At 49.4% G+C, this 12,314-nt stretch overlaps 1 protein-coding gene across 2 annotated transcripts in view; it reads right to left on the bottom strand.

The window, feature by feature from the left end:
• Positions 1-1,128: 1,128 nt before the first annotated feature.
• Positions 1,129-12,314, bottom strand: part of PLEKHD1 (pleckstrin homology and coiled-coil domain containing D1) — a 46,252-nt gene continuing 35,066 nt past the window's right edge. For both annotated transcript variants that reach the window (XM_037898609.2, XM_037898610.2), the window contains 5 exons: positions 10,801-10,979; positions 9,818-9,950; positions 8,426-8,570; positions 4,280-4,420; positions 1,129-3,655 (listed from right to left, as the gene is read on the bottom strand). In XM_037898609.2, the coding sequence (XP_037754537.1) occupies positions 3,495-3,655; positions 4,280-4,420; positions 8,426-8,570; positions 9,818-9,950; positions 10,801-10,979 (759 nt within the window). In that variant the 3' untranslated portion in view covers positions 1,129-3,494. The remainder of the gene's footprint in view (positions 3,656-4,279; positions 4,421-8,425; positions 8,571-9,817; positions 9,951-10,800; positions 10,980-12,314) is intronic.

Here is a 12,314-nt window from a genome sequence, read left to right as displayed (position 1 = left end):
CCTGTATTCATCCCCTACACACTGTCAAAATCTGTGTACAGAATATGCCTTGTGAGGTATCACCTGAAAACTAATAACTTGCAGGTCAAGAGTATCATGGTGAAATGCATGTAGCAACAGTATGTGTAAAGTTATGAACATCAGCTGAAATTATGACAAGTGTGTTTACCAGACAAGTCTGGGGAGTAGGTAAACCTGTTTGTCAAAGACAAAGGAAGAGGGTTGTTTTTTTTTTTTTAAATCTTCTTCCTCTGAAGCATCAGGGAAGACCATGGCGGGAGATGGGACATTGGGTTGGGAGGGCTCTGAGCGTTCTCTCTCTCTCTCTCAGCTGCTTTACTGGCTGGTTCTTGCTCCCATGCTCAGGGTCTAACTAATCACTTTATGTGGGGTCAGGAAGGAATTTCCTCCCAGATCCGATTGGCAGTGACCTTGGAGGGTTTTCACCTTTCTCTGCTGCATGAGTGCAGGTCACTTGCTAGAATTATCAGGTATAGCTCATTTAATCATTTCCAGGCCATTGCAGGGGCCTCACGTACTGGTACACTTTGTTCCCTCCTCATCTTTGTCTGTGACACACAGCAGTCTAGTCTCCTGCGAGCTGTAACACTTTGGTCTCGTTGTTGGCTTAGTGTGCGGGTGGCATTGGTGGCCTGTGATATACAGGAGGTCAGAGTGGATGGTCTAGTGATCCCTTCTGGCTTTAAACACTAGGTCTCTACCACACTCGAGGAAGGTGTGTGAAAGTGGGAGGCCAGGGAGATGGCATTTTAGGTGCAGTCCTGTCACAGTCCGGCAATGTACAGCACCTAGCACAGTGCAGTCTTGGTCCACAACCAAAGCTCTTAGGCGCTACTGCAATGCAAATAATAATAAACAACAATAACAATAAATTCACTCTAGTAATTACTGAACACTGCTAGACTGATTTGATTGATTTTCATAGAGGAGAAGTACTGATCAATACTGCAATGTCACATCAACACCAAACACTGCAGATGAAAGGTGTTGTGTTAACAAATCAAAAGGTGATTTTTCTAATTGCCAGAATTGCAAACTCTCTTGCTGGGATCTAGATTTGTCTTTCTCCCTCTTACGTCGCCAAATAACAAAGATTCTGCAACTGGAAATTAAATGGTATTTTAGTCAGGAATGTGCAAGGAAGAATAGACTCCAGCTTGGTCTCCCATAGCTGTATTGGCTCCAGGGGTGCTGGAACAATTTGTACAGTGGGGGTGCTGAGAGCCATTGAACCAATCTGTGAATCCTGTATATGATGAAAACCTCTTCAAGTTAGGGGGTTCTGCAGCACCCCTAATTCCAGCACTTATGACTGGCTCTGCAGAGCAAATAGGATTTGAAAACACAAAAGGATCAAAACTGTTAAGGAGGCATTTTGACAAGGTCACTTATCTGATGATGACATTTTATGCCTTTGATGTTGGACACTGGAATCATTAGGCACATCTCATTGCCTGGCAGAAGGATGCCTGCGACTGCCTGCACAAAGGTATAAAATGAGACACGAGCCATGCCTTCATGACCTCCCCCTCAAATTTCCTGTTTATTGCCCAGGTAACATCTGCATCTCCTGAATCACTGTTTGGCCCTGCTTTAGGATGGAGAGGGGAGAATGGAATTCTGCATAATATACAAAACAGACCCTGCTGAATTACAGCAGCAGAGCTGCTCTTCAAGCTTAACAAACACCATGTTCACTGGGACAGCATGAGGCCTGGTGCCAGCCTCACTGCTGCTGTCTACCTATAAACAACACTTCATAGATCGGAAAAGTGGCCTACTAGAATGAGCAGGTAGTTGGAAGCCAAGATCCCCTGAACTTTAATACAGGTTCTGCCACTAACTTTGTGACTTAGGGTAAGTCACTTAACTTTTCTGTGCCTCAGTTTCCCAATCCATACAATGGGGATATTAATACTCACCTACCACGTATGTCTGTAAGTTATATCTGAGTGCTAAGGACTATTATTATTGTATTCTGGATACAAGCCTTGTACGGCTAGTTACTTAAAAGAAGGTGCTAGTGGCCATCAGGTTTGTATAAAAAAATGATTCCTCTCTCTTCAGCAATTTACAGTATTATTAAATGCTGGGCAAATCCTCTCTTCTAGTCTAGGTTAAGTCTGGGCTTCCATGACAAACACATCATCTACAGCATTCCAGGAAGGATGCAGGCCATGATGGAAAGGGAATGGAAGGAAAAGCCCTGATCTCTCAATAGGGGCACCACCATGGATAACACTTGGATAAACCATGGATGGTGTCCATCCTGCTACAACCTGGATAGTTTCCCGAACTTAAACCTGGTAGGTAGCTGACATGACAATGGTGGTGTTATTCTGGGCAGTGAGGAAGCTAGTGCTTCTCAGGTTGTGTGTTAATTAACTAAGTCTGTGGTAGCAGGACTCATTGCTGGGTTCTCCTCACCCACCCACCCCACGTTGTCTTGTTGCCACTGATGGCAATGGCACCATAGGCGCTGACTCTGTGGGTGCTCCGGGGCTGGAGCACCTGCATGGAAAAAAAAAAGTGGGTGCTCAGCACCCACTGGCAGCCCCGCAGATCAGCTCCTTCCCCTCCCTCCCAACCACTGGCAGCCCCATGAGTCAGCTCCTTCCCCTCCCTCCCAGCGTCTCCAGCCCACTGCAATCAGCTGTTCAGTGGCATGCAGGAGGAGCAGGGGGAGGAAGGGAAGGAGCAGGGGCGGGAAGAGGCGGGGTGGGGCGGAGAGGGGGCGGGAAGAGGCAGGGGCTTGGGAGATGGAGTGGGGTGGGGCCTGGGGCAGAGCAGGGGTCAAGTAACCCCCGCCCCCAGAATTTAGGAAGCTGGTGCCTCTGGATGGTACTCTCAGCCTTGCTTTATTACCTGCTTAAAGGGTGCTACATCAAGAGGTTGTTCCGGGCTTGACATCATTGCACACCTCAGGAGACTGATATAACTGCCGTGTCTAGGCAACACGCTGAGGAACATCCCCCTTCCCAGCACAGATACTGAGGGATGTATTGGACCAGGTGAGAAAGAAGGCGAGCCAGAGCAATTGGGCTGTGTCTCATCTGCTAGTTTCACTAGCTGGACATTAGGCAAAGAAAGGGGTTTATTAGCAGCACCTACATTTGGCCACAGAACTTGACTGTGAAGAAATGACCCGACACTCTCTAACCTAAAGTGTGTGATTCATTTGAACACTGATTGTGGGATTTTGGCAGAACATGTCCTAGTGGAAATGGCTGAAGTAAACGGAGGTGATCTGGGGGGGAATGGCAGAGCCTCCCTGCAGTCTGGGGAAAGAGAGATTGGCACTGCTCAGGAACACACACTAAAAGCCACAACCCTGGAGGGTGGTGCATTCATCCATCCTTCCCCTTTCCCCACAGAGGAGCAAATCCTCCCCCTGACCCCAGTGGTTTAACTTCTGATGAGTTGAACAACGAGTTGAGATCAGAAGCCCCCTGCTGATGGGAGGAGATGAGGATTCACTTTTCCTCCCCTGAAGCAGAATTTTTTTGTGACATCATGATTTGATAGAGGGTTTCCCGGAAGTGCTGGTCCCGGCTGAGCCTCTTGGCTGCCTCCTTCAGCTCCTCAATGTTATCGGCTTCTGTCTGGGAGAAGATGAACGACTGGGACTGTTTCACTGAAACAACAGCAGCAGTAAAACAGGTGAGCGCTCCCATGCCGGAGACCGCCCCAACATTGTCCAAGACCCAGATTCAACAGGGAGCCAATGCAGAGCAGTTGGAGTTGAGCAGTGCCATCTTTATGACCCTGGGCTCTGGTGGGGGAGGAGATAGTAACCTATGATGACATTTGAGAGCACATGGAATAAGTCCATCTTGCTCTCCTCAGAGAGGGGCAAGAATGAGGGCAAGGCAGTGCCTGTTCCCTCCCCCCCTTCCCCCCCCCCCCCCCGCTCCCTTTGCTGCTGTCAGGTTGCACAAGGGCCCCAGAAAGGGGGCTTCCTATGGATCAACCACTCAAACCAACCCAGCGGCAGCAGCATGCTTCCCCAGCATGCACACAGAGACCCGATGGCACTGAAGGGGTTCACCCCCATGTTTCCAGGTATGTGAAAAGCCAGGGAATTCAGGTGGAGAATTGGTGCCTGAGGTTTCTCTGCAAGCAGCCCCATGAGTGGGTGATGCCACAAGGGGGCAAGAAACACAAAGTCCTCGTGGAACAAAATCCTCACCTCCTCCAGCAAACCTCCCCCCATCCCCACTCCCCACAGCATAATGTGGGAAGAGCCGCCAACACCTACATGAAGCGCTGGACCTCCTGCGGTGAAGCCGGCAGCTCTTTATCCGGCGGGTGGCAGCCTTGTGGAGGTACACAGAGTTCTTCATGATCATGGGCATCTTGGCTTCCAGCTCGGCATTCCGGATGCACTCCTCAAAGAACTCTGGGGAGGAGAGATTCCAGGAAGCCACGTGAGGGAGGCACTTTAAACGTTAACGTTGGCCCCAGAGCGAGCTTATCCCAGTTGGGCACACTAGATACCAGCTACACTGTCCTGCTCAGAACAGTCCTGCACTGCCCATAGAGATGGACCAGGTGCTCATACCTTGTATGTCTATAGCACCATTTAGAGGAGGATCTGATCCTGGAGCACATTCACAGACACTCATTCACAAAGCCCCACGTCACCACCAGGGGACGGTGCTTAAAGTGGTTTGAAAGTAAGTGGGGCATCGATCACAACCTAGGAACAGCAGCTTTGGTACGACACTCCGTAGAGTGTGTCCCACAGTGACCCCATGCAATTAAAGCCAACTTTTTCCAGGTCTGCACCCACTGGCAATCCCCCCTCTTTGCACTCTAAGCACTGTCAGGGGGTAGCAACTTCCAGACTCTATTGATCTGGGCTGGATTCAGGCTGGTGAAGTGAAGGCACAAGAGCCCATTACCAGTCCCACAGGAGCCATTCAATCCCCCCTCAGTTATTCCTACAGCTGCAGCAAGAATATCTCAGCGTCACAGTCACTAGCCAGGAGCCAGCTAGCTCTTTCCTTGGTATTTAGCAGGAGAAAGTCTCTCTTCATGGGTCTCCAGAAATGCAACCCTTTGAAGCACTAGTGGTTGTGCTTTGGTTCAGAGAGCCTGAAATCAGGAAAGTAATCAAGACAGATGGACGCTGTGGCCACTGGTAAGCATAGCCATATTTCATGGCTCAGTGGAAGCAGAGAGTGGGACTGTGCCCCTGGCCACTGCACTCCTTGTTTCTCAAATGCTTCAAAGAGATGGGGTTCTCCAAGGTGGAAAAGGGGAAGTCCTGCAAATGTTTCCATATATCTCCAAAGAAAGAGAATTTGCACGTGTTTTATTCTCTCTCCAAGTGAGCTTTGGAAATGGAGGGACTAACGACACGGGCACATGCTGGGCAAACATTGCCGAGCAGCTCTGCTGATGCGTTTCTTCCCTGACCTGCAGCATCTCCTGCTATTCCAGCCTCAGTCCCCCTCCACCCCACAGCTCTGCCAATGCACCCACATCCTGACCTGCTACATACCCTTCTATTCCAGCCCTCGGCCCAGCTCCCTTCATGCTATGCCAGCGCACCTCCTCTGCCCTAGCCAGCTACATCTTGGACCATTTCAGCCTGGCTCTCCTCCCCCATCCGCACAAACACACCTTATGTCTCCTCTGCAACTCCCCTGCTAGTCACAGGCCCCCAGACATCTTTGCTACCACATCTTGATCCTGACCTGAAAGAACAGGAGTGAGATGGGGTTTGCAGGCCAGGCTTGAGGTGTGTGGTATTGACCCCTAACCTTTATAAGCACTTAATTCACCCATACTCTTCAATTCTTTTAAGAGGAGACACAGTAAAACCTAGGGCAGAAAATTAAAGCTGGGAGGAGTTCTAGTCCCTGTGCGAAAAGTTACCCGCCTTTTCTGTGCCAGAGCGAAGGTTTCGTTCAGATAACTCAACACAAGGTAGAATTCCGTGCTGACAATGTAGATTTTGAACCTGATTTTCCATTCTCTAAGGCCTGGTCTACACTACAAAGTTAGTTTGATGCAAGGCAGCTTATGCTGACCTAGTTGTTAATGCGTCTACACTCAAATTGGCTTCCCACCGCTGTAAGCGCTGACACGGCAACACCACCTACTTGAGCTACGTAGAGCCACGGTCAATGTACTTAGGTTGACGCAGTGCAAGTGGAGATGCTGTGTTACTTATGTTGACCTCAACGCTCTGGTCACCTTTGTAAACTCCACTGCCTGGGGTCACAGAGACCAGAACCGCCCCATCCCCATCGCCACATAGACACTTTTAAAGCCCTGTGAATTTTTGAAATTCCTTTTCCAGCTTGGTGAGCACCCCTCACAGTTCTCCATTGTTGTGTGCGAATGCCCACCTGACCATGCCACCTACACACTCCAGACATGCTCCTGCCTGGAGCAGACAGGAGATGTTGGCTCTCCTGGACCTGTGGGGAGATGCTATGCAGACACAGCTCCCACCCCAGCCATAGAAGCATGGACATCTATGAACAGATTGCTCAGGGGACGCTGGAGAACAGGTACTACAGGGACCAGCAGGAGTGCTGTGTGATAGCCAAGGAGCTGCAGCAGGCATATTGGGAGGCCAACAAACAATCGGGTGCCAAGCAACAGACCTGCTGCTTTTACAAAGAACTATATGCCATCCTCAGTGGAGACCCTCCCCCACAACAGCACCGTGGATACGTCTGAGGAGCCCAAGTCACAGGCTCCTGCCATGAACAGCAAGGAAGGCGGAGGAGACGTATGGGGGAACAGATGACTGGGGGATCCAGCTGCACAGTGAACCAGGACCTGGTTTTCACTCCACCACAGTCTGCTGGAGCAATGTAGTGGAGAACCATGCCCTTTGCTTTGCTGCTACTTTGGAATCTACTGATTCACGTAAATGGACTGAATGCTAATCACTTGTATTTCTATGATGCATCTCACCCTCAGGATCCCAAATGACTTTGCACACTCTATACACAGGCCCACGTCACCCACCCTGCACTGAAATGAAGCCTGGCAGTTCTTTAACAGCTCCCAGCAACATTATAGGACAGGAAGTGAAGAATACTGCATTCAGTTGGAGCTGCAAGGGAGTTAAGGAAGGGATATTACCCAAAGCTCAATCATCCAGGACCCTAGAGTCAACCCCCTTATCTCTTATTGAAAGCATCTTTGGAACTTCAGTGACACATGGTCAGGAACTCAGCTTTATGTTTCATCTCAAAGACTGCACCTCCAACAACACAACACCCTGTAATGCTAGGCTGGGGCACTGATGCAACACTGAGTCACAGTACAAGGTTAACGGTAGCAGATTGCAGACTCACTGGCACGGCGCCTCCTGCTGGTCATCTGGGAATTAGCTCGCCCAGTAGTCAGAGCACCTCCTGGTGGCCGGTGTCTCGCCTGCCTCAGGCCCCATGTCCATCCCAGATCCCAGTGCCCTCTTATCTTGGGGTTCTGCCCCACAGCAGTCCCACACACTCCCCTCCCGGTGAACCCCCAACCCTCTAAGCCCACCTTGCCTCAGTGGCTACTGCCAGTCATCATCTAGCCCCCTTTGCCTGAGGCAGACTGCAATCTATAATGGCCACTCATCTTTGGCAAGGGGGTAGGACCTGCTGCTTTTGCCTATCCCCAGGATGCCTCTCTGCGGCCCCAGTACCTTTCGTAGGCCTTCAACAAGGCCTGCAGCCTGCGCGTTTACCAGGCTGGAGCTCCCCAGCTCCCTATGCCCTTCCCCAGAACTGCTCTGCTTCAGGTACCTTGCTCCCAGGCAGCTAGCCCTTCCCACTCCAAGGCTAGAGTGAAACTCCTTCAAGCTCCTGGCCCCCAGCCCTCTTATCAGGGCCAGCTGGGCCCTAATTGAGCTGGCCACACCTGTGGTCAGCTACTCCCTCAGCTGCTCTCACTCTTTTTATCCAGCAATAGCTCTCTCCAGGGGTGCTTTTAATCCCTGTTCCGCCGCAGTGGGGCAGCTGCCCCACTACACAAACCTACTGAATCATCCAGCACCAAGCTGAATGCTCCTTAGGCTGCTGTCATCCAAATACAGAAGGATCAGATTGTAAGGACTGTATGGTGGTGGAATCACAGGACTGAGATGCTGAGCTCCATTCAGTTCTGCTCCCTGATCTGCCACAGCTTTCCTATATGACCTACGACAAGTAACTTAACCTCTCTATGCCTCAGTTTTTTCATCCGTAAAACAAGGGAGAACAACACTGACCTTTGCAGGAGAGTGAGACTTAACTCACTAATGTTTGCAAAGTGCTTTTGCAATCTGCAGAGGGAAGCTGCAAAGTGTTTTGAGAACTCACTAAACACCACTTTGCTTGACTTGTGGAGATGGACCCTTCTGTGGAGTGTATTCACCAGCAGAGAGGGGGATGGAGGATAGATGACTTACTTTTCAAATTGCTGACATCTGTTTTCATTTTCTCCTCCTTCTCTTTGTTGCAATCCAGAGAATTCAAGCCTTGCTCCAAGCTCTGTAGGGCTTCCTCAGCCTCCCTCAGTCTCTTCTCTAGATCCATACGCACCTTCATCTCAGCCTGAGGAGGACGGAAGGAAATCAGTCACTCTGGAAAACCATTCAACACAACAGTGATACTGCTGCTGACTCAAGAGTTGCAAGGAACCCAAAGCTGAGGGTGGCATTGAATATGAAGGGATTGCCAGTTTAGATAGAAACCATGCAAGCTGTTCATCAGTTCCTCAAACTGAACCCCTCCTTGAGGCTCAGCAGTGTTTGGGTAACTGTCTATTACTCCAACTTCCTGATTTCACAGCTGCCCCCACCATTCTAGGTTCTGTTTGGAATCAGAGGTGTTGAAATACCATAAGAAAGGCTGTTTGTGCAGGTATTGCTAGCTGAAAAAGAACAGGAAATATATGGAATCTCATGGAGGGGGAAAAAAACTGTCCTTGTGACATTTCTAGCTAAATGTTACTGACTCAAGATAAGGGTAAAAACATTGAGACTTTTGGGTGCTTATCCAAACTGAACCGCCAGCCCTTCTGCATTCACCCATCATGATAAGATAGGTGGAAATCCATTTTCCTTTGCCCTTTGGCTAAAATCAGAAACTCTATCCCACTTTTTCAAGAGGAAGCATCTGGTGGACTAATAGACCAGTGCTTCCCAAACTGTGATGTTTGGTCCATTTATTGCAATGAGATTGACATGGGACAGCCAAGACCACTCATATGATTCCCTTGGTGAAGACTGCAGCCCAATCATGTCAGCAGTCAGGAACATCTAAGCCCCGCTCCCCAGAGACTGTGCCGATCCTGTTCAGCTCTGGTGTTGATCTATAAATACCTACAAGATCTGGGTCCTGGCTAGTTGAGAGGAGTCCCTCTATACAGCACTATGACAGCTGAGATCATCAGGAGAGTCCAGGAGTCCCTGGATATGAGCAACTGGTTGCAGAGGCAGGACAATCTCTCAGAGGATAGCCCTGCTTAGTGGAATTCAACTGCTTGTCCCATCAGAGCCTAAACCTGTTGACCTACAGGGTCTGGTATAAGTCTCTACTCTATCCATGCATGCTTTTTGCCTCTGGAGTGGAAGGGCTGATCATGTTCTTCTTCAGAGATTGAGTTCATTTAGGTTGACATTGCCAATAAGCATCTCTCTGACCAAGTGCAGGCCCCGAAGCTCTCCCCACTCCCATCTTAGGCCTCAAAAGAAAAGCTACAACACTCTGAGATCCCTGAAGAAGTCTGAGTGGAGAAGAAGGAGATAATCTGTTGGGCCCAAAGCAGGGGCAGAGTTAGTGAGCAACATATGCAGTACCTTGAGGTCTCTCTCTGTCTGCTGTTTCTCTGCAGTCAGTTCTGAGAGCGAGTTCTGCAGCACCTGCGACTGAGATGAGTAAAACTCCCGCTCCTCCTCCAAGGCTCGGGACCGCTCCTCATTCTCCTTCATCCTACCACACAGCATGACAAAAGAGCATTAGAGAAGACCTCTCCCTGGCCATTGCAACTCCCAGAAAGGGAGGGAAAGAAGACCTTGGTTGAAAGCTGCTCTGATGGGTCAGACAGAGCAGGGCTGGTCTTGCAAATCCAGTTGGCCTCAGTTTTAGTTGTACATATTCACTGCGGCATTCCCTTAGAACTTTATCTCCATTTTTGAAACAGGTAAATGCAGTGATCCCAGATTGACAGCTCTGGAGGGTGAAGTTCTCTATGAACAGAACAGGTCCACCAGTAGCACATGCTTCTGGCCTATTGTTGGGCTAATGTGCCCCAATCCTGATCTGAAAGGAGCAGCTCTAGAGTCAAAAGAGGAGTTCATTCTCCATGGCCCCTGGAACCCTTAGCCTCTCTGCTTAGACTGTCAAGTGTCTGCAATATGAACACTTGACCACAGGGAATTAGAAAGGTCAACCAGCTCATTTCACACTGGCAACCAAGCAGCACAGCCACAGATGGCCACACTGACCAGAATGAATTTGAACCTTCCTGGCAATCTGAATTGCCTGACTAGCACTTTCCCACTCCTCAGCCAGCACCCATGAGGGGAAACGACAAAAGGTCTAACAACTCTGCAGAAGGCTGTTGGCCACCAGGAAATAGCCAATGTTAATGAAAATAGAGAAAATGCTTTAATATGATTATAGTTGTAAGTCTGGAATTTATTCCAGTGTCTCCTCTTACTATGACCTTCCCTCTGCAGGAGTAATGGTAGCTCCTTTCCCAACACCACGTTCCTTCTGCAAGGAGTAACACTTCGTCCTTCCTCTTCTGGGATTCTGTAAGCTACATTTCCCACCTTACCTTCTCTCTGCCAAGACTTTCTCCTCCAGGAGCTGGTGCATCTTCTCCTCAATCTGGCGCAGGTTGCTGTGCAGACACCCGGTGGGGTTTGGCTGCTTGTTAGCATTGGCCAGGGGCTGAAGTTGGCTCTCATTCTCCTCCAGCATTTCCAGGGTTCTTTGCTTTTCCCAGGAGAGCTCCTTGGGTCAGAGAAGGAACAGAGCATGTCATTACTAGCCAGGCCACCGACATTCTGACATGGAGGTTCCTAGGCTAGGCACCTTCCCAGATAACTCCTCTCCAATGGCTCCCTATTGCCCCTCCTTCCTTCTGCTGCCCTCCTTTCTCCACCCACTTAAACCTTGGATTCCCCTTCTCCCAGGCAACCCTGGGAGCAATAACCTCCTTAATGTTCTCTCTTTATGCAGGAAGACGGGCCATCACTTGGGGCTTCTCTAAAGGAATCTGCCAATGCGGGCTCATGATTATTCAGCAGACAGTACTCCAAGAAAGGGGAGCTTTACTTCCTCTACTCATCACTAATACTGTACAACCTCACTGCCCTTCTTCCTACTCCCTTCAGGCCTCTCTGCATCCTTGCGCGCCAGCAGACTCTCCCCTTGCATGCTGATGAATCCCTATCAGCTACAGGAGGAGGGCACACGACACTGTTTTCCTCTGTACTGCTCAACCTATTGACTGTAGTCAGGACAGAATCATTCCTTCCTTAATACTGTCATTCCCAAACTTTGTCTTACCAGTACCTGCAACAATGGTGGAGCAGACCAGGTCGGGCAACGTAAGTGACCTGAACTATGAACTCCTGGTTTTTGCCCCATGCTCAAACTGAAACCCAAACCACCCAGCAAAAAAACTAAAGAGCAAGAGCAAATGAGAGAGGATCTGTATTATGGGAAAGTCCTGTAGAATCAAAAAGGGATTAAATCAACAGGGTTCTATGGCCATTTCTCTAAGAACCCGCAGAATGTAATACAGAATGAGATCCTTTCCATAGGATATTTGGACCATCCTGCAGAGTTCAGTGGAAAATTATTGGCCATATTCTGGGTGCTACTGCCTAGCTGAGAATTCCCAGCGTGTGGGGAGGGATCTCTCAGAGGGCATAAAGCTAGAGGAGCCACCCTGACATAGGGGTTATAATAGGGGAGGGAAGAGGTGTGATGGAGCTCCACTCTGTGCCACATTCTCAGCTGGTATATGATTTCTCAGAGACCATATGCAGCTTTGTAAATTAGAGCTGCCACCTGGTTGCTCTAATTTAGACCAGGGCTAGGGCCAGGGAAGCTGCAGCTTGAGAATCAGGGAGCTATAGCTGGGTCCTTGACAGCTCCAGCCCTGTCCTGAAGAGATCTCAACACAGGAGAGGATCTTGACATATGTCCCTGCTAAAGAGTTCTATAAGCTGGATCAATTGACCTGTAGAAGGATCTGATTCTCTGTCAAACTCTATAGGCTTTTAGAGTAATTGCTACAGGACACTATTAGTTTAATCCCTGTTTAGTTCTATAGCACTT

This window comes from Chelonia mydas, chromosome 6 (assembly GCF_015237465.2).
Source record: "Chelonia mydas isolate rCheMyd1 chromosome 6, rCheMyd1.pri.v2, whole genome shotgun sequence".
Taxonomy (NCBI): Eukaryota; Metazoa; Chordata; order Testudines; family Cheloniidae; genus Chelonia; species Chelonia mydas.
Note: the sequence above shows the minus strand (reverse complement) of the source record. Positions and strands in the feature narration are given on the sequence as shown.